Source organism: Monodelphis domestica, chromosome 8 (assembly GCF_027887165.1).
Source record: "Monodelphis domestica isolate mMonDom1 chromosome 8, mMonDom1.pri, whole genome shotgun sequence".
Taxonomy (NCBI): domain Eukaryota; kingdom Metazoa; phylum Chordata; class Mammalia; order Didelphimorphia; family Didelphidae; genus Monodelphis; species Monodelphis domestica.
Genome location: NC_077234.1, coordinates 108,961,595 through 108,988,669, shown reverse-complemented (window position 1 = coordinate 108,988,669; position 27,075 = coordinate 108,961,595). Strand labels below are relative to the sequence as shown.

The window sequence follows — 27,075 nt, the reverse complement described above, 5'->3', positions numbered from 1 at the left end:
TTTTCAAATAATTAAATCTTGATCTATGCTGCAGCCCTTCCTCAATCCTGTTAGGACTGAGTAGGGTGGAGATTGATTCCAAGTATCTCCATTGTATCAATTCTAAAATCAATCATGACTCAAAGAAATTCCTGTTCTATGCTTAAGCATAGGTCAAAGTCCTTTCCATTGTTCAGCAAAAGGTTTCTCTCCTAAAGTAATCTTAAGAAGGTAGGAGGGGGAAACTCTCATGCCAATGGGGTTCACATTCCAATAGCCAAGACCCACTATCAATAGGAAATTTTTCAAGTATTAAATTTCCCAATGGTGAAATTTCCAACATTTATAAGTCTAAGAAATTTTGAGGTTTACAGTTGACAAATCAGACACTCAGAATCTTACAGTCATAAGATTGAGGATGGGCAGAGCCCATCCAGAGGAGTCAAGGTGAGGCCACTGTACCCCCAGAGTTCTCTAGCCCAGAAGTGCTCAGTCGATTAGCATCAGTGGAGCTCTGGACCAGATATTGGGCCTAGAGCCAAGGAAATAGCAAAGCTCCTATTAAGAGGGCAGTAATCAGCTACCTGCCCTATATGTGTGAGACAGAATTGAGTGTGCTATTTTCTGAACAAACATTCAGTTCATTTGTTCCCTTTTGTTAATTGAGGACTCCAGGACAAGCTTGGGAGGGAGACTCATGGAAAGGGCAATGAACTGCTTGGTTGCTCCCCTTACCTCACCTGAGCTGGGTGTGAGGCACAGTTGCTTTAGATTATGGGTCAAGGACTGGAATGGGGCTTGAAAGGGGAGAGGGGAGGGGATAGGAGCCTTGTGATTTCCTCTAAGTTGTTCAAATGAAAGTGAAGTTCAAGTGTCAGAAGCTCCTTTTAACCCTCTTCTTTGTTTGTATAAACTTCTGCTTGCCCTTCCAGATAAGATAAGTAATTTTCCCTTCCCTTACTATTCCTTTAAACCCCAGTATGTTCCTCTTACTTTCCTACTCACAAGATTTTGACATTCAAATGATATTATGTCAGTTAGGTGATTTATAAAGGATTGAGGACTATGTAAATATGAGCCAACTATTACTCCTACTCCTACTCCTACTTTCTTTTTATATGTTGAAAGGTAGGTATAGTTGAAATCAGTATTACATTGCTGCTGAAGAGAAACACTTCTTGAGTAAAACTTCCCGGCCCGCGAGAAGTTTTAAGGTAGGAAAATAGAAATAGGATAAAAGTTTTGAATCCCGCTAAGGGCGTGAAACCTTTGAGATATGAATAAATGAGTCAGTAATCAATTATAAATATTTGGGAGCCACAGCCCTGCTCCAACCACTGGACGTTACTATTAAGGCTATTCTCATCCAATGATCCCAATTTAACACTGCACTGGTCAGAGGATGATACTAGCTCAGTAGGAAAGGAGATTAGAAACTAAAGGCATTAGATAATGCTAGGTATTAGCATTGGAAAAGAGAGAGAGACAGGAAGGTCTGACCGAAGGGCCAGGCCACAGGGAAAAAGATAGAGAGGAGAGAGAAAGGGGAGAAGTTGCTCCTTGGCAAACCTGTAGATGTCCTGGAAGTGGGAGGAGCTGGCTGCATCCCTTTCTTTTATTCTCTTTGATACACAAATGAGCTCAATACATATTGATAAGTTACGTGATGCCTCAATACATATAGATGAGTTACATAGTGTATTGCCATTGGATAATTGCAAATTATGACAAGGTGAAGGTGGGGTTATTATCCTCAGGTGAGTGAGACCTAAAGGGAAGCAAGGTTTCGCGCCCTAACTTCAGTCAAGCTGGGAATAGAGTTCATTGCCATGCACAGAATGGCCATGTGCTCACTCACAATCCTTGTCTCTCCATAATACCTATGAGCTGGACTGCTACATTGAGAGGCACAATTATCATTTATGTATTTTATTTTTATTTTTCTGCAGTTGGATAGATTTGCCAGCATAAGAATTCCAGGAAGTAAGAAAGAGAGACCTCCGTTACTTAACCTGAAACACACGTTTTCCTCAAGCACTGATTGGCCTTCAGCATCCTCAGACATGATGGAAAATAATCCTAGATTACTTTCTGAGAAAGAGCTCCTGGCACTTTTTGAAAAAATGATGGTAAGAGTTTAATTTTTACAAAACACTTGATAAAAAGCCTTAGCTTTTTCTTGTGTTAAATAAACATTAGAAATAGTTTGACAATCAATGTTCTTAATGAAGATGAAAAGGAAAAGGACAGAGAAAAGGGAGGTGGACTGGAATAGCATTGTGTACTGAGGAATTCTTTTTATATGAGGCAATAGAGAAACTTGAGGGGAGAAGGATAGTGGACAGCTTTTGGGTGAAGATCAACAGAGGAAGAAATAAATAAATGAAGCATTTGGGAAATATGTTCCAAATCAGACATCATATAGTAGTGATGGGAGACTTGTGATGCAGACATGATGATCATGATGATGATGATGATGATGATAACAATATAACAACCCGAGGAAGCTGGTGATATCATTTCTGTTTTACAGATGAGGAAACTGAGATAGAGAGAGGCTAACTGATAGCTAATAAGTGTCTGAGGACTGATTTGAACTCTGGTCTTCTGAAATGCTCTATATTTACTTGGCCATCTAGCTGTTAATAATCATTTTTGGTTTGTTTTAATGGACTCATATACTTGACAATTGCTCTAACTAAATTGCCTTCATTGGTGCCCATCTGGTCTTTATCAAGATATCTCTTGTTCACTCATGGTCACACTGAATACTTATATAGTCAAGAATTTTAGTTCTTTGAATTAATCTACTAGACATTTTATATTGTAGTAGGTCTCTTATGTTTTTTTCAGGAAAACATTACTCCAAGCCTTATTTGTTGAACACCTTTGCCATTTTTTGTATGAGACATATGCTATTAGAAAATTGTAATTTGGAGCTAAAAGAGACCTCAAAGGTCATCAATTTTGGGTTTGAGGAAATTTAGGTTCAGAGTCTACTTTTGTTTCATTTAATAGTTTTTTTCCCTGAGTAAATAACTTATTAACCCACTGAAGAAATTAGGTATATAAGAGCCACAGCTATCCAGCAACTATGGTGTGAAAGGCACCTGTGATGTTTTATAAAGAGAATTGACAGTCCACCGACTTGGATTTCGGTCCAATTATTGCCTGTGTGTCTGTGGGTAAGTTAGTCAGTTAACTTCTCTGGTGCTCAGGTATATCAAGTATAAAATGATTCCACTAGATGATCTTTAAGGTTATTTTCAGCATTAAAGCATAGGAACTTATCTAGTGAATTGTCCAGTTGAATAATAATTGAATTCAGAAATTATAATTCAATAGGTTTTTGTTTTTGGTTTTTCACAGCAGTAGACAATTGCAGGAGATGTTAAATAGCTGTACTAGTGGGGGATCAGGAACCAAAGCTTGAAAGGTCTAAGAGAGAGAGGGAACAGATAAATAGAAGCACCACTTCCTCTCCCAGGCTGAGCTGCCCAAGGGAAGGTGAAATTGGATCAATGTCCAGAACTAAAAGGTTAAGAGAAAATCCCCTTCAGTCTCTGGTTTCTGTTTTCTTCCCTGGATGGATATTATCTTGATCCCCTTAGTACAGGGCCCCCCAAACTATGGCCCCCAAACTACGGGGGTACAGGGGCCGCCACATGCGGCCCACTGAGGCCATCCCACCCCCACCTCACTTCCGGAAGGGACACCTCTTTCAGTGTCAGTGAAAGGAGCACTGTATGTGGTGACACTACAAAGCGCAGTGTTGCTCACATACAGTACTACTTCTGGGGACATAATCCTTTGCATGGCACCTTGTTCTGAGAGTAACTGAATGAGAACGAGGTGCCACGCAAAGGATTATGTTGCTGTACAATGGAAGAGACCAGCATGGTGAGCAGCAATCTTGGGGAGGGGATGCCACACTGTGTATACTGCTGCCCGGTATAGTGGTGGTGGTGATGGGCCTGTGCAAGGTGTGACAGGCCCATCATAGCTAGCGCTCCAGGCTCTGCTATCCCAGACAGCGGTATACAGATTTGTTGATAGTTGTTTTTTTTTTTAATAGTCTGGCTGTCCAGCGGTCTGAGGGATAGTGAATTGGCCCCATGTGTAAAAAGTTTGGGGACCCCTGCCTTAGTACATTGAAGAATGAGATGTTCAGTTCTTCTGATTCAATAAGGTCTATTTATTGCCTTGATATTCAGGAATGGTAGGTTTAGGGAAGAGGGAAAAATAGGAAGTCCCTAATTCTATTTCAACTTAAATTCCCATTAGGGTTTGAGGGCTCAGGTCTGGGGACCTGGGTCCCTGAGGATGTTGTGGAGTCAGGCTGGTGTAATTTCCTAATATAGAGAGATACAGCTATTGAATATATCAATGGAAAATCTTCTTGGGTGGATAGTCTATCTTCCCCAAAGATAAAAAGTCTCCATCCACCACTATTGAGGAAGGATGGCTAATCTGATTTCTTCAGATTGATGAGGGATCACAGCAGATGCAAGTTGCTCTTCTCCCTTTCAGTTCAGAAGAGAACTCCTTTGCAACTGTCCATCTGCTTTTCTTGGCTAGAGGTTCTATCCCCATATCCCATTGCCAGCAAAGTTCCATTTCCTTTGTGCATGAGGTTTCCTTGTAAATCAAGTCCTTGCAATGCAGACTGTATCTCTCTCATCCACATAGCATGCAAGAAAAGAGTACATGATTTGCTACATGGAAATATGCATGAGTAGAGGATAAATAAGTAATACAGACAATAAGTGGTTCAGAGAGATCAGTATCAATTTACATTAGCTGAATTCAGTGATGCTAATTTTATAGTAGGTCTAAGTGGGACTCCAGGCAAGGAAGGCTGGGCCACATGAATTAAGATTAGATTTATAGAGAAGCTAAATCTCAAGACTGGCTCTATAAGTGGGTAGTATATAGGGAAAAGAAGGCAAAATTTCCATGTTAAGAGAAACTTTCCAGTGAGAAAGATGGGGAATGGCTTTTAGATGTGACCATGAGGGACATGGAAATAGAAACGTGGAACAATTTCTCTCTAAAAATTTTTTAGTCCTAACATACATTTTACTGTTTTTCTTGGAGTTGTACATATTATGAATAAAAACTTGAATTTATGCAAAATTTCTCTACTATTATTATAGTATATTTCTTCTACTTTGTTAATCTCTTGTTTTTAATGTATGTGGTTGAATTTTTGTCCTTAGAACTTCAACTCTCAGACACATCTGCCTTATTGCTTAGAGGCAGCTCTATAAAATTCTTACTACTTGATTCAGACAGAGAGTGTGAAAAGGTGAGAACAGTTTGTTTCAAGATATGCATTGTTGGTCAACCATGGAGAGTATTTATAAGAGGATGAAAGCCTAGACAACAAAGGTCAACTATATTGCAATTAATATATTCTAAGTGCTGTCATTGGCAAAAAGTTTTGTCAAAAGTTATTTCAAATTTTGGCCTTCCTATTATGTCTTACATGTATATTATAATAAGATATTAACCATTTATGCATGTGATAGTTAATAATTATTAAGATATCTAGTTGACTGGGAAAAATACATCTTCAATGTGGTATCATTTTTAAAATTTCTTTAAAATTTTTTATAAACCTACCCAACATTAATACACATAGATATTTTAATATTCCAGGAACAGAAAGAGGATTGTATATGAAACTGAAGTTCTTTGACTTAGTTTTTTTAATGTACATATTAAGTTTATCATAAAAGTAACAAAACAGCTAGAATGGTGAATACAGAGCTGGCCTTGAAATAAAAGATCTGCTTCAAGTCCTTAAGTGATAACTATGGATGATGCTGGGTAAATCAGTTAATTTTTAAGTATTCCTGGAAATTCTCTGAGACTATAAGTTGGACATTAGGTACTTACTTGTGTTGATAAACAGAGATACTTCACCAAGAATTCTCTCCATTATTAAAATCATGGTTCTAAGTCATAAAAATCTGTTCTACAGTTTAAAGAGAAGAAAAACATCTCATTTCTTTGCATCCTCTTCTGAACTGCACTGTACTCTTCTTCTCTGAATTTTTTGAATGATTTTTTAATGCTTTTCCTCCCCGAGACTCAAAAGAATCTTGAACTTGGCATTAATGTATCAACGGACTCTTTTATTTCATCCTTTTAAGAATGTGTCCTCACGAGCCAGTGTTACAAGTGTTACAGCCAGCAAGCATGTACAAAGTTTGGGAGCACACAGGCTCCTTTTATTCTAGTCCTTAGCACAGATGGTCCCTTCCCTTGTTCACCACTGATTGATTACTTAAGAGTTGCAAACTTATCCTGCAAGCTAGCTAATTGAAATAGGCAATTTACAAAGCCCATTATCCTAATTATTCTAGCAGGTTTTAACCAATCAAAACAAGAACTATTTCAATCCTATCTGCCTAGCCTTTTAAAGGAATAACCCATCATTGTGTTCCTTCATCATGTCCTGCTGCGGTGGATGTCAGAAATGAGGCTTAAGCTAGGAACATGAAACTTTAACTTGTTTTGATTGAAAGTCTTCCTGACTCCTTCTTAGAGATTCATTGAGAAGAGTCCATCATCTCACTGAACTTCATCTCTCACATTCCCATTTTGCATTATTCTGTCTCTTCATCCCCTCTTTCAATTCTCCAAAAGCTTTCCCTTATGTACAAATAAGTGTAGCAAAGTAAAACCAATTTGAAGCCAACTTTCTGTGCCGTGGCTGTGTCTGAAAATGGATATTTTCTTTAGCACCTCTAATTCATTGGTGTTTTTTGTCAAGTAGCATGAAGAGTATTTCTTTTGAGGTTTCTGAAGTAAAAAAATTGAACAAATTGGCATTCTTAAGACTTTCTACATTCTTGTTGGCATTGTATAAATTGTTCCCTTGGTCCTGCTCCTTCTGCATGTAAATATTCTAATTTTTCTCTAAATCCATCCCTCTCATTATTTATTATGGCTCAACATTTTATTGAATATTTCATGAATAATTCAGTCATTTCCTCAAATGATGACCATCACCGTAGTATTAAGTTTTTTATTGTAACAAAACTTGATTTCCTAAATTTTTTTAAACCTTTACCTTCCACCTTAGAATTAATACTGTGCATTTCTTCGAAGTGTTAAATGGTAATTTGGACCAGTAAATAAGGTTAGTATACCTCTAGTCTGATGGTGATGACTCCTCCCAGGCACAGAGAGCAAGATGGCTACTCCCAGGCCTGTGACTCTTAAGAACGCAATCTAACTTTATCTTTTTCACAAGTATATGTTTATTTAATGTAATAAAGGTTTGAGGGCCAGGAGATTCCCTATAACTGATCAATTTCTATTTGTCCCAAATCCCACTGATCCTCATGGATCTCTTTGGTGTCCATAAAATGGACCTACTCTCACTCTCTATCTAGATATTCCAAAACCCACCCTGGTTCTAGCTACCTAATTCTATAGCCACTTCAAACAGTTTGGTTAGTGAATAGAGCAAGTTGCTGGATCAAGGAAGGTGGACCCAAATGGCTTGGGTCACTTCAGATACAGACTCAGCCTGTGGAGGTTGTGTGTCAGGTCACTTCACTACAGATGAGATCAGGAAGATGGTATTTAGATCTGGAACTGTTGACAGGACTCTTTAGACAGGATAGGAGATAAATCCACTTGACAGGATACTTCACATTAGGATCAGGGAAATCAGAGGAGAACCAAAAGTTCAGAATTTGTGTCTTCAAGCACCACTCCCATGTTTTCCCCCTCAGGACTGGCCCAGAGTTCAAAGGTCAAGTGCATGCTTCAACATCCAGCCTTCTCTCAAAATTCCATTCCATGCAAAATTTTATATTTATGTCTCCTTGCATTTTCCCTTCTCTCAGTCCTTCCCTTTCACAAATGTGGAACCCACTGGGTTCCTATTATGTGAACCTTTAAATACTTACCGTATTATGTAATTAACTCCTTATTCTATAATCTAATCTCCCCAAAACAATAAACTACGCTTACTCTTTCTATACTATTGCTATTATACCTATAACTATTCTCAGGAAAAAAGAGTAAGGGTAGGGTTTACAAAATCATTACAAAGTTTCAACTCAGCACAACATTTGCAAAGTTCAAACAATACAAACATCTGAATATATCCTATCACTTCTATGAAACTCTAAGCAAATACAAAATCCTAACACTAGGATACTCATTTCTAATCAATTTTCCATCAAACTCTTATAATACTAAACTAATATAATCAACCATTTTATTATCCAAATCAAAGTCAAACTTACATAAAAATAGGAAACTCATTAAAACTTTTACAATAAACACAATGTGAGCCTCAGCTTTCACATATAACTTTCTATTGAGGAAAAAAAAATCTTCTTCAAACTGCAGTTTGTAAAAACTCTTTATCTGACCACTTCAAACACTATTATTCTATTCTTTATTCTAACTCTTAACCCTATACCTAAACTGTTACATTAACTTGATAACTAAACTTCTTATCCTATTTTATACATAATCTTTATATATAGAATATATACTTAGAATAAATATATACATAATTACAAGAATTCTGTTACAAATGTGTATAAATATATTCAGATATATATTTACATTCATTATTTTTAATCCTAACTATGCCCTGATATTAATCAAATAGAAAATCTACAGATATTTCTATTTGCTTAATACCATATAAATGTAATACTAACTCTATACTTATTTACTCATCAGTTTTTTCCACCAAAAAGACTCCCATTTATCTACATGGGGTCTTCAAATATATACATCATTTTGTGGACCATGTACTCTATGTATTCTGTTGGATGCACATACTTAGATTCTCTCTTCCCATGTTCCCCTTCTCAAGTTGACTGATAAAATCTCTTCTAACTTCCATGTATGTTCATGTTCCATGCACTAAAATATGAATATGTTTATGCGTTTTTTGGCACACTTCATCTTACAATGCGTCGTGTTTCCCATCTGTCCTCTTTATATTTACAAATTTTCACAGTTTTTGCTGCCCTTATTGTCTCTTCAGTTATATGATCTTTTTTTCTTGTTTCTTTTCCTGTTTTTTGTCTGGGCTGGTTTCAGTCTTCTGCTCCATAGTCCTTTCTGTTTGTACTTTCTGACTGCAGACTCTGTTGACTGATGTTTCTCAGCTTTCTTCTTCTGACTCAATTACTAGTACATCTATGTCTAGCTCCTTCTCCTAAATCTATTTCTGTTTGAATTCTTTCCTCATCATTATTCTTATCACTATTTTCACTCAGATTTTTTCTATTTATGTGAGCTTTGCTATCTCTGAGTTTTGTCAATTTTCACATTCAAACAGTGCACTAACGAATATTTCCTAATAACTTTTACTGCAATAGGTCTTGTTAACAAAACTTCCATTTCTCTTCTGAGGCAGATTTTCTATTAAAGTTCTTAACAAAAACTGAATCTCTTGGTTTTATGTCATGCAGGGAATAATCAAGTGGAGCAGTCTGTTGAATTACACCCATCTCATGGAGCTCTCTAATCTATTTGGCAATGATGTTATATTTTGCAAGTTGTCTATTACCCCCTAACATGGAAACAAAACTTGATTGACATAGTCTAGCTTGTAACTGCGCATGGCCATACAACATTTTAAATGGAGAGATGTGCAAATCTCCACTCGATCTTGTACAGATATAGAAAAGCACTAATGGAAGGATTTCAGGCCATATTAAGTGAGTTTTTGCACACATCTTGCCTATCATTGTCTCAATTTCATACTTTCTCTCTGTCTAGAGCTCTGAGCATGGTAAGGAGTATGAAAACTGGCTTTGATTCCCAAATTCTCATAAACCCTTTTCAAAATGGCTTCTGCAAAATGGCTCTCTTGGTCTGAATCCAAAAAACTTGGTACCTGAAACCTAGGTATTATTTCCTTCAATAGTACTTTAAGGATAGCTCCTGCATTGTTCTTATTTGCAGGAAATGCTTCTGGCCATCTTATCTTATCTTATCATCTATCTGAGATGACTAGCCTTTGGCATGTTGATGAATTCTATTTGAATCCTTTTGAATAGAGTATATGCTAAATGTCTGCCCCCAAAACCTTTTTTCTTAAATACTCCTTGATTATATCTCATACAAATAGCACACTTTCCACAGACTCTATTAGCAATGGCTGTAATTCTAGGTGCCAGGCAAAATTTCATGACAGTAATGATCATAGCTTGGGTTCTAAAATGTCCTTTTTCATGAATAGAATTATACACATGATAAAAGAATTGCTTTGGTAAGACGGGCATCCCCATGCCTGATAATCATATCCCATTCACCTCCTTAACCCCCCATACTTTTCTATCCATGCCTTGTAAGAACTGAAATAATATTTCTATCCAGATACATGTTTTATAAAGTTTATTAGAAAGGGTAGACTCTAAGTTCTTCTAAGTAACCTGACCATGACGTGCTTAATCTGCAAGTCTCTTCCTCCTTCCCTCTTATCCCTGCTTGCTCTGTTCCCAACTTTTTCCTTCTCTTCTCGCTTCTCCCCCTTTTCAAGCCCAAAGCCTTGATTTTTATTGACATACAGCATATACACAGACATAAAACCAGGCAAAACTGTTTTATGTCAGGAATGTTTGATGGACAGGTCAAGCTACTGAGGAGGGGGAGGGGATAAACTTCCTTGACACAGTCAGAACTTCAGAGTCTTTGTAAGCTTGCTTAGATCTGCTTCTTCAGTGACAGTAAGAGTCAAGACATGCATTGGGGCTCTTTGGGCAGCAAATTTCACTGTCATGTCTGCCCTATAATTTCTCCTAGACACAGAATCTTTCCTATAGTTATGAGCTTGACAGTGTATTACAGCAATCCCTTTAGGCAGTTGAATTGCCTCTGCAATAATTTTGGCATAGGCTATTTCTTTCCCTGCACTAGTTAAAAATCCTCTGTTCTTCCAGATTTCTCCCGTCACATGAATTATTGAGAATGCGTATTTTGAGTCTGTGTAAATATTTGCCTTCATGCCTTTTGCAATAATGAACCCTTGCTTAAGAGCCACCAACTTTGCCCCTTGAGCACTGACATTGCTGGGCAATGATCTGTACTACAATGTTTCTGTTTCTGTCACTACAACTGTGCCCGTACATCTCACTCTACCATGCATATAACAGGATCCATTGGTAAAAAGCACCAGGTCAGGATTTGTAATTGGAGTATCTTTTAAGTCCGACCATGTCTTTTCTACCAACTTCATATCTATGCCCCACGTAATGGTAAATCTGGTAACAGCATTACAGAATTTATAATACTATAGTGTTTCAAACTTATGTTTTCATTGCTTAACAGAACTATCTCATACTGAGATGATCTTTGATTTGTAAATGCTTGGGAATTCTTGGGAATTTGAGAAGCAGCATTTCAATCTGGTGAGCACAATATACACTAAACTTTGACCCCAAAACTAAATCTGTTGACTGTTGGATCAACAAAGTGGAGGCAGCTACTCTCCTGAGACATGGAACCATGTCTTTAGCTACAGAATCTAGCCACAGAATCTAATTGTGAGCTGCAATATGCTATGGGTCTAAAATTTGGTCCCAAAGTTTGCATTAAGACCCCCGAAGCTATCCCTTTTGCTTCATGCACAAAGAGATGGAATTCTTTGTCATAGTCAGGTGTGCCCAAGGCAGGAGCTGTTAAAATTACCTCTTTAAGTTTTGCCAGAGATTGCAAATGGTCTGCATTTACCCATAAAGGTTCTATGACATCATTCCTTGTCAGAGCTGTTAAACACTTTGTTATTTCACTATATTCTGGGATCCACTGCCTACAGAAGCCTGTCATTCCCAGAACTGCTCTCAACTGCTTTCTGGTCTTTGGAGCACTGAGTTTTTGTATACCAGCTATTCTTTTCTTAGATATGCTTCTTGTTCCATTTGCCAACACAGAACTTAAATATTCAACTCTGGGAAAACACCACTGCAATTTGGATTTTGAAACTTTATACCCTCTTTTTAAACGATTAACAAAGCAGTCTTCTATCCTGAAGAGAAATTTTCACATTTAGGGAAGCAATTAAGATATCATCAACAAAATCAACCAATGTACTCTCTTTAAACACTATAGTCTTTGGCAAATTTGGCAAAAGAGGGAAGGAGACTCGAAATAACCTTGTGGAAGACACCCCCAGCAGTATTGATTTCCTTCCCAAGTGAATGCAAAGATTTTCTGAATATCTTTGTGACTAGGAATGGAAAAATAAACAGCATGAATCCACCACTGTGAAATATTTTGCATTGTTAATTATACATGAGAGGATACTAGCAGGGCTAGGGATGACAGGATGTGATTTTATAAGAAAATCATTTATAGCTCTTAAATCCTATATAAATCTCCATGCTGTTTTGCCTTCTATCTAGCTTTGCTTTTTAAATTGGCATAATGGGTGTATTATATTTGGAAATTATTGGTATAATTATTCCTTGCTTCAAAATAGACTGGATAATTGGGCATATTCCCTCTGTGACTTCCCTACTAAGCCTATACTGAGGAATTCTTGGAGGGAGGTCCCTGTTTATTTCTTACTTTAACTGGGGTAGCTGATTTTAACAAATCCACATCTATGGAATGCTTAGCCCAAACCCCCTCTGGAATTTTAGGGATCTCATAAATTGAATTTACTTTCTTTTCTCCTATCATTGCATCTAGAAATAACAATGGGTAGGCTTTCAATGAATCCTTTGGAAGTTGTAACATAATTTTTTCCAGAAGGATCACACTGAATTGTAGCACCCAGTTTACAAAGAAAATCTCTACTCATAAGATTTGCTGGACATTCTGGAATAAGCAAAAAAGCTTATTCCAGAATGTTCTATGTTCTATGGACAGGGTACCCAAAGACACCGTCTTAAGTTGTCATTTTGGGACTCTCTATGGTTTCCCTTAGCTCCCACAACTTCCATAGAACCAACTACTCTGCTCTTCCCAGGAGGTGTTTTCAACACTGATTTGCTAGCTCCCATATCTACTAACACAGAACAAATCTCATCCTCTACTTTAATTGCAACATGAGGCTCACTTGTATTAGGAGGTTCAAAAATTTTCACATTAGTGCTACTATTTCCATTTTCCCCAGATTCTACTCACTTTTTCTCTCTCCACCAATAGTATATTCTTTCTATTCCCCTGAAGATTCAGTAACTATCCCACACTGTTCTTCAGTTAATCACACACACACACACACACACACACACACACACACACACACACACACACACACACACACACACACAGATTCCCTTTATGCTCACTGTTCTCTGTGAGAACTGGGACAGATCGATTGGTAAAAGATTAGTGGCCTTCCTAGCCCACCATCCTTCCCAAACTCCTAACTATCAACTTCAGTAAATCTACTTTTGTTTAATAATAAGGAAGTGGGATCTCATTTATCTGTGAACTCCAGGCCTGAGGGTGTTCATCTTGCCCTTAGGTCAGGAAGGAGCAGTTAAACAGACTAAAGACCTAACTAACCTTATTGACTGTTCCAAATTACCATTTTTCTCTTCTCTCACTAGGCAGAAGAATGGTAAGGGTTAGGCCATGGGGATTAAGTGACTTGCCTAGGGTGATATAACTAAGAAGTATCAGGCCAGATTTGAACCTGGGCCTCCTATCTTTAGGTCTGGCTCTCAACCTGAGCTACCCAGCTGCCCCCTAAATTTTTAAAAAATATATGATCATTTAACTTCTCTTTTTGATGTCTAGTAGTATGGTTTATTAAGTTAAAAATCACATTAAAGTGAATTTTTTTTCATACAGTGCAGTGTTAGATTGTTTTTCTGAAAGTTTAGACTGATTTATAGCTCCAAAAACCATGAATTGGTGTGTCTGTTTTCCCATAGTTCCTCCTAAAATGGTCATTTTTCTTTTTGGGGCATACCTCAGAGTTATTTTAATTAGAATTTTATTAATAGGAAGTTGGAGCATTTGTTTCTTCTGCTTGTTAATAGCTTGTTTTTCTCGAATATTCTTTTTGTCTCCTTTGACTATCTACTGAGCATATCTTCCTCAGAATATGCTTTATGTAAATGTTGGTTTTGTGTCTTGTTATAAATTCTATATCTAAAAGGTAATTAAACATTGGGAGTGACCTTCCATTTAAATTTTATACCACATTTAACCTAACACTAGACTCAGGAAACAATAGGTATTTTTTGTTGAAATATTTTGAGGAATTTAGAAAAAAAGAGATAAAATGTAGGGGAGGTAGGAGGAAGTCCTACTTTATTCCCATTGACCTTGTAGTCTTTTTAGACCTTCTATTTTTTTTTTCTTTAAATGAATCACTTGTCTAGTAATGTTGCCTCCATCTTGTACTAGTAATTATTTTTTTAACCCAAGTTACAGCTTCTTAAACATATCAATTTCATTAATTCATTATGTCAGTTTCTTAAAAAAGAATTTTTTAAAAATTCTTTCATCCACAGTGTTAACTCCTGGCTTTGTGTTAGCTATTTCTCCTTGTCTTTTGTTTTCTTCATATTTGATAAATAAACCAAATTGGTGGGTTGTCAGATATATATTTAGCTAAAACAGCCAGATGACTGTGAATGGAGTATTAAGTTTGGGTTCAGTAAAAACATGAGTTCAAATCTAGCCAGAGATATTTACTTATGCTTCTCTCTTCATAGTATCTGAGAGGTGTTGTACAGAGCAAATTATTGTAAACAACTTGTCTTGCAGGGTCTTAACCTCTTAGCATAGCTGAAGAACTTTGGGAATATATCTTTATCCAGAAATAAGACAATTCTAACTGATTCTCTTGGCATATCATGTCATCTCATTTCATTTTTAATTTTTAGGGGGGGTGGGTAAAAAAGACTGACAGTTTTATTTTTCTGTTCCAATTTTAGTTTTTCTCAGTCTGATTTGGATTTTTCTTTATGTAGAGCAAAGTCTATTAGGAATTTTGAGCCTTCTCCATATTTTGTTCAAATTATACCACATTGCAAAATTATTTCTTATGAATGTAATATACTTTTCTCTGAATATTCTGAACACTCTGTTATTTGATTCAGAGGCAGAGCTATTATTTGTTCCTCCTGTGTTGAATTGAAAAAAATTCTGTCTCTGGTAGAATCTTCTCTGTTTTTGAAATCTGTATCCCTAGTGCCAATCAGATTGTGAAGCAGCATAATAATCTAATTTTTTTGCATAGTTTTTAATTAAAAAGTAATTAACTAAAGGAAAATTACTTCTCCATGTTGGAATTCTCAATTTCCCAATGCAAAGCCATGCCAAAATATAATGCCTTTTCAGCATTATATTACAGCATTGCTGTATGAATAAGTTTAATCAAAATGTTCATATATGAAATATTAACTTAACTTTAATAGAACCATGTTAATATCCTCTTCAGACTGTCATAAATCAAATTTTGGACGAAATATTTAATTGAGCAGGCATCCAAGATAGATCTTTTCACTTAAGGAATGCTAGAGACTTCTGTGTATGCCATTTATTTATCTATTTTTAAACACTTACCTTCTATCTTAGAATCAATACTAAGTATTGGTTCTAAGGCAGAACAACAACAGCTGTAAGGGTTAGGCTACTGGGGTTGACTTGCTCAGGGTCACACAGCTAGAAAGTATGCTATTTATTTTTTCTCTTAGACGGCTGATTCCTTGAAGATAGAGGTTGTATCCTATGAAAGTTGTATAGTATAGATCCAAAATATCACCTTTTACATAATAGATGATCAAAGATTTTTTGTTTATTCTTTACTACCAAATCTTCTACTTTCAATTTAGGGTTTCTCCTTAATCTGTTTAAATTACTCTCATAAATCACTAATGATCTGGAGCACAGTAAGAAATAGCTTTCAAATCTGCCATAGTAAGAAATGAGAGTAGGAGTTTGTAGAGGATTTAAAATCAAAACAACAAGAAAAATAACAACAAAAACCCAAACAGAAATCAAATCTTTAAAATCTCATGGAAAGTTAAAGGAAAAAAAATCATAAAATACATTGCAGTATTACAAAGATCATTTGAATAATTGGGCAAATCATTTAATAGCACTATTGGAGTTGGGTAAATAATTTAATCTCTTTTTTCTGTAAAATGAGAGATTCAATTCTAGCTTGACCATCCATTGTTAAGAGGCCTTTAAAAATATTAAAACATTTTGTTATTTTTCTATTTTTAGGTATTTACCTCATGTTCTTTCCTCCCTCACTTTTATATCTAAAGATGCAAAATCTGACTAGTCACAAATATGTTTTTGAACATTGACATCTTTTCTTTTTACCACCATTATTTATTCTTTAAAACCCTTACCTTTCACCTTAGAATCAATACTGTGTAAAGGCAGAAGAGAAGTTAAGAGCTAGGCAATGGGGGTTACATGACTTGCCAGGGTCACACAGTGAGGAAGTGTCTGAGACCAGATTTGAACCTAGGACCTCCCATCTTTGGGCCTGGCTTTCAATACATCAAGCCACCTAGCTGCACCCTCACCTCCATTAGTTTTTAAATAAACTTAATAATTTTAAATTCTTATCTAGCAGAAGTAATATCTTATTTGGGAATTAGTATTATGGTTGGTTTTCTGCATTTGAGTAACAAGTTGGGAAGATAATTTGTTAATATTATATGATTATCATTTAAAATTATTTATTTTCAAGAGATTATCAGTATTAACCATATATAGATAAATGACAGAGAGGTAAAATGACAAATGTTGGAGAGGATATGGAAAAATGGGAACACTAACAAATTGTTAGTGGATCTGTGAACTCATCTAACCATTTTGTAGAGCAATTTGGAATTATATTCAGTTATAAAACTGTGTGTACCTTTGGAAATAGAAATACTGTTGCTGAGTCTGTTTCCCAAGGAGATGAAGGAAAAAAGAAAACAATCTTTTTGTTCCTAAATATTTATAGTAACTCTTTGTGGTGGTAAGGAATTGGAAATTGAGGGGATGTTCATCATTTGGGGAATGGCTAAAAAAGTTGTGGTATATGATTGTGATGGAATACTAATGTACCACAAGAAATGGTGAGTAGGTTAATTAAAAAGATTGGAAAGATCTACATGACATAATAAATAGTGAAAATGAGTAGAACCAAGAGAACAAAAAGAAGAATCAAAGAGAACAAAGGACATAGCAGAATTAATATTGGTAGACTAAATTATGAATGCTACTTCCAGAGAGTGAACTGAGTGGTTAAAACGTGAAAGATTTAATTTGTGTGAACAGGTCTGTCTCCTGGATGATACCTTATGTGATGTGGGGAGGGTGGGAAGAGGTAGGAACACTTGTGGATAAATTCTATTAATAAGTAAATAAATTAGTTTAAAAAAAAAAGGGTTTAAGTGGTATATCCAGAATGAAACACAGACAAGTGGGAAAGCTTTGAAAGTTTCATGCTAAACATTTGTGATTTCATTTGCGTATAATTTATTTTTACTTTTATATGGAAGTACTTGTTTCATTTGGTTTTGTAAAATTTGGAATAAAAAGACTAGAATTTAAAAAATTGATCAGTATTGCTAGCTGAAGAGGACATTTATGTGAGATAGTTTATGTTTTTCTAATTTTGATTATTATTGTACCTTTCTTCTACTACTCAAATATTATATGACTTTGTACCTTAGTTCAAGACACATCTTGCTATGTAAGTACTCAGCTTCATTGATTTAGAAGAGACTTCTATTTATGATAACTATGGAATAATTTTTTTTCTGGCATATTACTCAGAAGATAATAATCATTATTTAAAAATAAATTCATGTGATACTGTTTTGATTTATGTTCTATTATTTATGAATTATTTCTGTTTTGTTCTTTTTAATTGTAACTTGACATTTGCTGTAACTTTAGAGAATTCTTTCCAATTGAAAGTATGACTTGTGATAGCAATTAAATATGTAGGAATGTCTGGGATCTTTAGAAAGCTAAGCAAAAAGATTTTTGACTTGGATATGTTTCAAGGTCTTGGCTGCCAAAAACTAGATTGCTAATGCCATGAAGAAGAATGTCTAGTGAATGTAGTGCCTGTATAGAATTTAGAAGAAATGCTACTTACTGGGCTGAGGAAACCATTTAGAGTACTCATCATGATGGATTGGTTTCTAAGTGGATGTAGACCTCTGTACACTTAAATGTTTCCCATCATAGATGATAAATGAGCTGGGACCAAGACTTGGTTGAGATATTAACACAGTTGAACCAATACCCCTTCTACCTTTTAATTCTTATATCGTCAACTTTTCCTTTGTCACAGTAATTACTGAGATTGTCTGTGCCAACCTTCCTTACATAAATATTTTGATGATGATTCTGGTTGAAATACATTGAGTCATCTTCAAATGAGCACTTGAAATACCATGTCCATAGCAGTGACAAATTAATGACACCCTGACTAAGACCATTTTATTTTATAATGGCCAATCTATTATAAGGGAAGGTGATACAGTGGGAAAAAAACAAACAAACAAACTATTGGCTCTAAGGTACCTTGGTTGAAAGCCCACCACTTATTTTTACTATCTTCTTGACTTTGGGCAAGTAATGTCTTTGAACCTCAATTTCCTCATTTGTAAAATGAAAGATTTGGATCAGATAGAATCTGAGTTGTACCATCCAACTCTGCACTTATGATTGTGATTTGCATGTTCTCTTTTATAGTGCAGGAATACAGATAAAATGTTACAGGATATGTTTTAAAACAATAACTCATCCTGTAGCAAATTTTTGTTAATGTAAGTGTCTAGGGAATTTGGGGAATATACTGATTTACTTCCAAATATTTTAAATGGTTAATCTGTCTTAAAACTGTTCCTAAAGATATATTGTACTCAGATAACTTTCCAGCTGTGTGACTCTGGAAAAGTCACCTAACTCTAGTTGCCTATCCCTTTTTACATTTTGGCTTTGGAACTGATAATTGACATCAATTCTAAGAGAGAAGCTAAGAGTTCAAAAAATAATGAAGATAGCAATTCACTGAAGATATCTCACATTGATATTGCTGAAGTTAATTTTTCTCAGTTGCTATTAAATTATGGGTTATAAGAGAATTTTTATAGTTAAATTTTGTATCATAGAAGAATTTATCTAGAATTTGCTGGAACCCTTCCCTTTACATACTACTACTTGTCCATATACCAAATTTAAGCCTGCAGATCACTTCAAACTAATTTATATTGCTTTTGGTTACAAGTTATTGATTTTAGTACAAAATTTATGCAGAATTGTACCTCTGTGTAGGTTTTAAAATAAAGCTTTTTAATTGTATTTTCCAGGAAGATATGAATTTAAATGAAGATAAAAAGGCACCATTGCGGGAAAAGGACTTCAGTATCAAAAAAGAAATGGTGATGCAATACATGAATACTGCTACTAAGGTGGTGAGTAAAATTATTGAACTGAGTGATGCTCTTCACATTTGTGCACAGATGGAACAGATTCTTACCTTCAACCAATGCTGTAGTTTGTGGGCACATCTAATCTTAGGTGTTTTATGAAAACACAATTAACAGTACAAAAATGGTACTGAGATAAATATAATCCCAACATTGTTTTGATTAATAGCAGAATCTATTTTAACTTAATTCTTACCTGAAGTAATTATTTTTCTAAGCACATCTCTTGAGATTTAGCATTATTTGCCTATCTTTCCCAAGGAGTCTTTCATTGTTAACATATTTGAAATAGTGTTGCTTTTTAGCTCTGTTTAGGAGTAGGTACAGTAATTTTCAAGGAATTAGAATATCTATAGTAAAGTGAAAATAATAGTATTTCACTACCTATTTCATCTTTATGTAAGGATGAGTTGTTGCTGTTATTATTAGCAACAATAATAACGGAAAAGTTTTAGTCAGTGAACATTTGACTTTTTTGCCAAGTATAAGGAGATTTCAGTCAAATTAAATAGTGAACACAAAGAAGAGAAATGAAAGGAGAGAAAGGGATAGAAATGAATTAATATTTTATGGATTAGAATCAGATTACCATAATTAATGAACTAATATGCTGAGGATAGGGAAAACACAGAAAAATGTCTGTATGTGTGTTGAGGGATAGGTGTTGATCTTTCATATCTAGTTTTAAAAAGTTATTTTCTTGTATACATATTTCAGGTCTGTCCAAGTCTGAAAGGGACATGTATATTATATATTAGTGTTCTTTTTCAGTGGTGCTGCCTTTTAAGCATAATGTAATTTTCCCTTTTTATTTTTTTTAATCAAGTGAAATTGTATTGTTTTTGTTTGAGATCATGAGTGCTTTTTTTGTCAGATAAATAAGATTTTGTATCAGTCTCATTTTAATAGGTTTGAATCCTTATTTCTTGTAAACAGCATTGTTGAATTTTGTTTCCTTATTCATTCCCCTGTCCTCCATTTTTTGGATGAATTTGTCATATTAACATTCCATGGTTATAACTGTTAATTGTATATTTCCATTCTGTCCTCCCCCAAGTCCCTCAAATGAAAAATTTTGTGATTTGTATTTGATGGAAGACTAGGACTTATGGTGTGAGGGATTGATGAGCCCTTTTTAGGTCTGCCCATCTACCTTTGGTGTCTACCTTTATAACTAGATGGACTAAACTATATTGAGTTAGTTAAATAGTTAAATAGTTAAACTATTAGTGAGTTAGGAGGATGTCTGCCCCAATTATGGTGAAAACTTCCTTTGGCAAATTGGGTAGATAGGAACAATTTGTTCCAATAGCCATGAAGGTGGCTGAAACATACTATGTGGAGGGTTTCAAGTTTGGCCAGATATCAGAGATGCTACCACCATCCAGAGCCATTACCAGAGTCTAGACTTTTTGTCTTGCCCTACTGTATTTCAATAAGTCTGGAAGAATAAGTGCGGCAACCTAATGCAATTTGTAAGATATCACCCTATGATATCATTAGTCTTCTACAACAAATGAGAAATATCAACAAAAACAGCCAATCAACCAACCTTCCTTCCTTCCTTCCTTCCTTCCTTCCTTCCTTCCTTCCTTCCTTCCTTCCTTCCTTCCTTCCTTCCTTCCTTCCTTCCTTCCTTCCTTCCTTCCTTCCTTCCTTCCTTCCTTCCTTCCTTCCTTCCTTCCTTCCTTCCTTCCTTCCTTCCTTCCTTCCTTCCTTCCTTCCTTCCTTCCTTCCTTCCTTCCTTCCTTCCTTCCTTCCTTCCTTCCTTCCTTCCTTCCTTCCTTCCTTCCTTCCTTCCTTCCTTCCTTCCTTCCTTCCTTCCTCCCTTCCTTCCTTCCTTCCTCCCTCCCTCCCTCCCTCCCTCCCTCCCTTCCTCCCTCCCTCCCTCCCTCCCTCCCTCCCTCCCTCCCTCCCTCCCTCCCTCCCTCCCTCCCTCCCTCTTTCTCATCTTAGCTTCTGTCTCAGAATCAATACTATGGTAGTGGTTGTAAGGCAGAAGATAATGGTAAGGCCTAGGAATTGAGAGTTAAATAATTTGCCTAAGGTCACACAATTAAGAAATGTCTGAGGCCACATTTGAATCCAGTACTCTCATCTTTAGGCTTGACTCTTCAATTCACTGAGCCACTAGCTGCCCCCAATAATCTATTTTTAATCTATTATTGTTTTTTCAACTCTCCTTTGGAATATGTAAAACTGATGTTTATGTGTGATCTGCTTCTCCTAGCCCTCCTTCATTTCTGAATAGTTTTGTTTAGTACCAAAATTATTTTAGGAAGTAAGTTGAATTCCCTTTTTCACTTTTTCTGGAATATATTCCTTTTTCTTTTACTTGTTTTTTTAAGAATATGAAAATATAGGAAAACTGCTCCACATGCCTTTTATCTTATTTACTCCCTCTATAATTCTTGAAGACATTAGGGTATGTTTGACTTTTCTTTCTAGAATATAAATACATCATCATTATTTAGATTCTTTTAATTGCTGAAATGTATTTACCTTTTTTCATTTCAAACTATCTACTCAACTCTGGTATCCTCAATTATATTTAGAAGTCCTGTAATTAAAACTCCAAATTTTCCCCTATAATGTTATATTATTGGTTTTAAACTTTCTTCTGGGATATCATACTTCAGGCTTTACTTCTAAGCTACTGGGTCTTGTGTGATTCTGACTCTTGCTCCTTAACACTTGACCTCTTTCTGACTGCTTACATTTTTTCTTTTTCTCTTTTACCTCTTGGAAGCTCTGGATTTTGCTTGTTCCTCTGGGAGTTCTTATTTTGTGGTTTCTTCCAGGAGGTAACTGGTAGGTTCTATTTTCACTTTGCCTTTCATTTCTAATAGGTTTGTTCAGTTTTTATGAATTTTAAAAATACGGTATCTAAGTTTTTTTTTTTTATTTTTAAACATTAGTTTATTTGGTCATTTCCAAACATTATTCACTGGAAACAAAGATCATTTTCTTTTCCTCCCCTTCCCCCCTCCCACCACCTTTCCCTCTCCCATAGCCGACGCAAGATTCCACTGGTTATCACATGTGTTCTTGACTCAAAACCCATTTCCCTGTTGTTGGTATTTGCATTAGAGTGTTCATTTAGAGTCTCTCCTCAGTCATATTCCCTCAACCCCTGTAGTCAAGCAGTTGCTTTTCATCGGTGTTTTTACTCCCACAGTTTATCCTCTGCCTGTGGATAGTATTTTTTAGATCTCTGCAGATTGTTCAGGGACATTGCATTGACACTAATGGAGAAGTCAATCACTTTCGATTGTACCACAGTGTATCAGTCTCTGTGTACAATGTTTTCCTGGTTCTGCTCCTTTCGCTCTGCATCACTTCCTGGAGGTTGTTCCAGTCTCCATGGAATTCCTCTACTTTATTATTCCTTTTAGCACAATAGTATTCCATCACCAACATATACCACAGTTTGTTCAGCCATTCCCTAATTGATGGGCATCCCCTCGTTTTCCAATTTTTGGCCACCACAAAGAGCACAGCTATGAATATTCTTTTACAAGTCTTTTTCCTTATTATCTCTTTGGGGTACAAACCCAGCAGTGCTATAGCTGGACCAAAGGGCAGACAGTCTTTTAGTGCCCTTTGGGCATAGTTCCAAATTGCCCTCCAGAATGGCTGGATCAATTCACAACTCCACCAGCAATGAATTAGTGTCCCCACTTTGCCACATCCCCTCTAGCATTCATTACTTTCCATAGCTGTCATGTTAGCCAATCTGCTAGGTGTGAGGTGAAACCTCAGAGTTGTTTTGATTTGCATCACTCTGATTATAAGAGATGTAGAGCACTTTTTCATGTGCTTATTAATAGTTTTGATTTCTTTGGCTGAGAACTGCCTGTTCATGTCCTTTGCCCATTTGTCAATTGGAGAATGGCTTGATTTTTTTGTACAATTGATTTAGTTCTTTGTAAATTTGAGTAATTATACCTTTGTCAGAGGTTTTTATGAAGACTGTTTCCCAATTTGTTGCTACCCTTCTGATTTTGGTTACATTGGTTTTGTTTGTACAAAAACTATTTAATTTGATGTATTCCAGATTATTTATTTTGCATTTTGTAACTCTTTCTAATTCTTGCTTGGTTTTGAAGTCTTTCCCTTCCCAAAGGTCTGACATGTATACTATTCTGTGTTCGCCTAATTTTCTTATAGTTTCCTTCTTTATGTTCAAGTCATTCACCCATTTTGAATTTATCTTGGTGTAGGGTGTGAGGTGTTGATCTAAACCTAATCTTTCCCACACTGTCCTCCAATTTTCCCAGCAGTTTTTATGAAATAGTGGATTTTTGTCCCCAAAGCTGGGTTCTTTGGGTTTGTCATATACTGTCTTGCTGAGGTTGCTTGCCCCCAGTCTATTCCACTGATCCTCCTTTCTGTCTCTTAGCCAGTACCAAATTGTTTTGATGACCGCTGCTCTATAATATAGTCTGAGATCTGGGAGTTTTTTTTTTTTTTCATGATCAAGGTTTTTTAGCTAACATACTGATAATTATCTTCCCTGACATGTTTTCCAGGATACTTATTTTTGACAGGAAATACCTTTTATCAAAACTTTCTTTTTCAGTTTTTTGACTGCATCCTAATAGTTTTCATTTTCTTATAAAGTAATTGATCTTTGTATAATCTAAAATTCAAATACTCTTACTTAGGCAACTTATTTACCTCCTTTACTAAGCTGCTGATTGTTCATCTAGTTCTTTCTTCTGGCATGCTTATTTCCTTGTCCAGTTTTTTTGGTCCAGTTTTTTTCCCCCCCCTAGAGCTCTCATATCATTTGAGCTTTTGCTTAATTATGACGTAAAATTACTTTCTCCCTTAAGACTGATTTCTTCAATGTCCCTGGAGCTGTATTTCTTTATAACTGATCTTTTCTTCTGTTTATTTTTCCAGCTTTATTTCCTGTATGTATTATACTTTGTGTCAAGGCTGGGCTCTGTGTACTTGTGGAAGTAAGGATGAGACCTTCTTAGGTACTGATGTGTGTATTATTTGAAGCCTGTTGTGTTCTTTAAGGATGCCAGAAGTGACTGGTCATTGAAAGGTGATCTAGATGGACCTCTTTGTATGCCAGCTCCCTATATCAGGTAATTTGATACCAGGCATGCCCTGATTATTGCTGTTCCAATTCCTAGACTGAGGCATATATGAGTATTGGTTTGGATCATGACAAAGCTGCAGGCTCCAAAAGTTGAATAAAATACTGGTCTGAGCTTCCTTGTCCCATAACCCTGGCATTTGGCTTTGAGCTCTAGATTTCTTATGCTTTCTCGTTTACCATGGTTGGTACTTCCAGACAGACTTTTCCCTAATGTTTCCAGACTTCTGACTCTTTGTGCTTATATAGTATGACACAGTGGTCTTTCTGTGGTTTGTTTTTGGGTTTTAAAATAATTTCTTGGGCAAGGGTTTTTTTTTTTTTAGTACTTGATGGAAAAGTTGTGAAAGAACTAGACTTTTCTTCTTCCTCTCATTTAACCATCTTGAGATTTCTATATTAATTTCAAATATTTCTTGGTTTCATGGTTTTCCCCCAAGCACTGCAAATATTGCTAATTTTAATTTCCTGTTGGCAGTTACACTAGAATTCTTGATACCTTTCATCTACTAAATTCTTCTTATTGTCTGACAGAATTTCAAATTCTAGTTTTTAAAAAAAACCAGAAAACAAAAAAAGCAATATTAGTATTTAGTTTTTCTTACATACTGTATTAGTAATATCAAATAAGATCATTTAGGTGGAAGCATTTCAACTGTCATTAATGAATTAAAATTATTATATTTTCAAATTTTAAAGATATGTTAAAATTGTTTAAAATACATATTTAAAATCCTATTTTTGAATACTAGCTGTTTGAACATAGCCAAGTCATTTAGCCTCTGGGCAACTCTAGAATTTATTTACTAAGTTACAGTTCCATGAGATTCACATTGTTGAACCACTTAAATCAATGTGTTTCTTAGTTTGGATGAAGTCATAGCTTTTTCATAGGTAGTCTCCTTTATTTATTTAGATCATCAGAATGATTATAATTAGGGTTTAAAAAAACATTTTACATATATTCTTTCATTAGATTCTCAGTAATTCTGTAAATTAGGTACTACTGATTATTTTGGCTATTACAGTCATGGAAGTGAGAAGTTAAGGGACTTTTTTTAAGAGTTGGAAGAGAATTTAGAGATCTCTGTATGTAAGACCTTTTTACACAAGGGAAAAGAGTAAGCTGCATAGAAATCATATGACTTCCCAAAACTGCTGGCAGGTATTCCAAATGGATGTATTCTGATTCCCAATACTAACTCAGTGTTGCTTTCACTACTGCATCCTGTCTACCTTCCTCTTCAATTAAAAATAAAAAAAAAAGTTTATTTAACTTTATAATGAGTATGTTGTGAAAAGGATAATATGTGAATAGAATGAATTTTGTTATATAATATTATTAACTGATAGCTGAAGTGTTTACTTCCTTAATTCGGCCTAAACTTTCACTTAAACATCCTAATGTTCTGAGTCTTGCAAATAAATTTAAATAAGATACTAGTGCTTCCCTGCTGGTTTTGGTCTCTAATTTCTGCAATCTGTTTATGAAGAGATACCATCTTTACAGTCTTCTGTCAGTAAGATATGTAAAGTAAATCATGTCTTTTTTCATTTACAGTAAAGTTTAGCTTTTACCTTTCCATATTACTCTATACCCTGAAAAGGGTCTCATCTGCTTGTGTGTGTCTATAAATTAATGTGTGTGTTAAATCTATCACAGCATGAAATCACTTGAAGCCTTATGAAGACTAACTTAAAGAATTTAAATTGATTGCAGCTGTTGGTGCAATTAAGAAGTTCTGATGAGCACAGAATTTAATTTACGCAATTAGAATATAAAATTTATTTTTCTTGAATTATAGTGAAGTATTCCATGTAAATGTAATTCATAGATGTTTGATGTTTTTATAACTGTTAAAATTATTTAGGAAAAATGAATATGACATGTAACTCCTTATGAAGTTATCTGTACTGCTTTCAATATCTTATATGTGTTGCATAGTTTCAGTGTAAAGTAATTGAAATAGACTTTGAATGATTACTTTTTTTTACTAATTTGCTTTTTGAGTATTTTCCACTGTGGACAATAATTTTATATTTATATTTTCCTAATATTAAAGCAGAAAAATTGCTTTGAAATAATACTTAGTGCTAGAGATATTTTTCCTATTATTTAAAAAGAGAAAATAAAAGGGCAAAAATGGTGAAATCACTTGGTCAAAACCATAGTCTTTGATACATCAATCAGATGTTTATTAAAATTTCATGTCTTCTAGACATATGCTTAGTGTCAGGGATACAAAAAAAAATGAACTATGGGTGCTTACACTCTTCGAGCCACAATATATATAATATATTTCAAAGTATATGCAGCTTAGTTATAAAATTAAATACATTGATTTTTGAGAAGGAGATTAGGCACTAGTAGCTGGACAGGAGATGGATAGGAGGAGGAATACTTTATGCCAAAGATTAGTCTTGAGCAATTTTGAAAAAAAAATTAGGGATTTCTAGATTAGAAGAGAATTCAAAAGCATACTGATGGAAGATAAGAATATAATGTATGATGGATATCAAGTGGTCTATCATTCCTGGACAAAAAATATGTGGAGAGGATTGCTTCCATTGTAGGGT

At 35.3% G+C, this 27,075-nt stretch overlaps 1 protein-coding gene across 4 annotated transcripts in view; it reads left to right on the top strand.

Moving 5' to 3' along the window:
- DIAPH3 (diaphanous related formin 3) overlaps window positions 1-27,075 on the top strand; it is a 445,793-nt gene that overhangs the window by 68,303 nt on the left and 350,415 nt on the right. For 3 of the 4 annotated variants that reach the window (XR_008913852.1, XM_056806852.1, XM_056806851.1), the window contains 2 exons: window positions 1,929-2,108; window positions 19,266-19,370. Coding sequence is in view for 3 of the 4 variants with exons in the window: in XM_056806852.1 (XP_056662830.1) it covers window positions 1,929-2,108; window positions 19,266-19,370 (285 nt within the window). In the remaining variant the exon portion in view is untranslated. Of the gene's footprint in view, window positions 1-1,928; window positions 2,109-5,268; window positions 5,288-19,265; window positions 19,371-27,075 lie in introns of those variants that run through there. The other variant, XM_056806853.1, reaches the window with a different exon arrangement.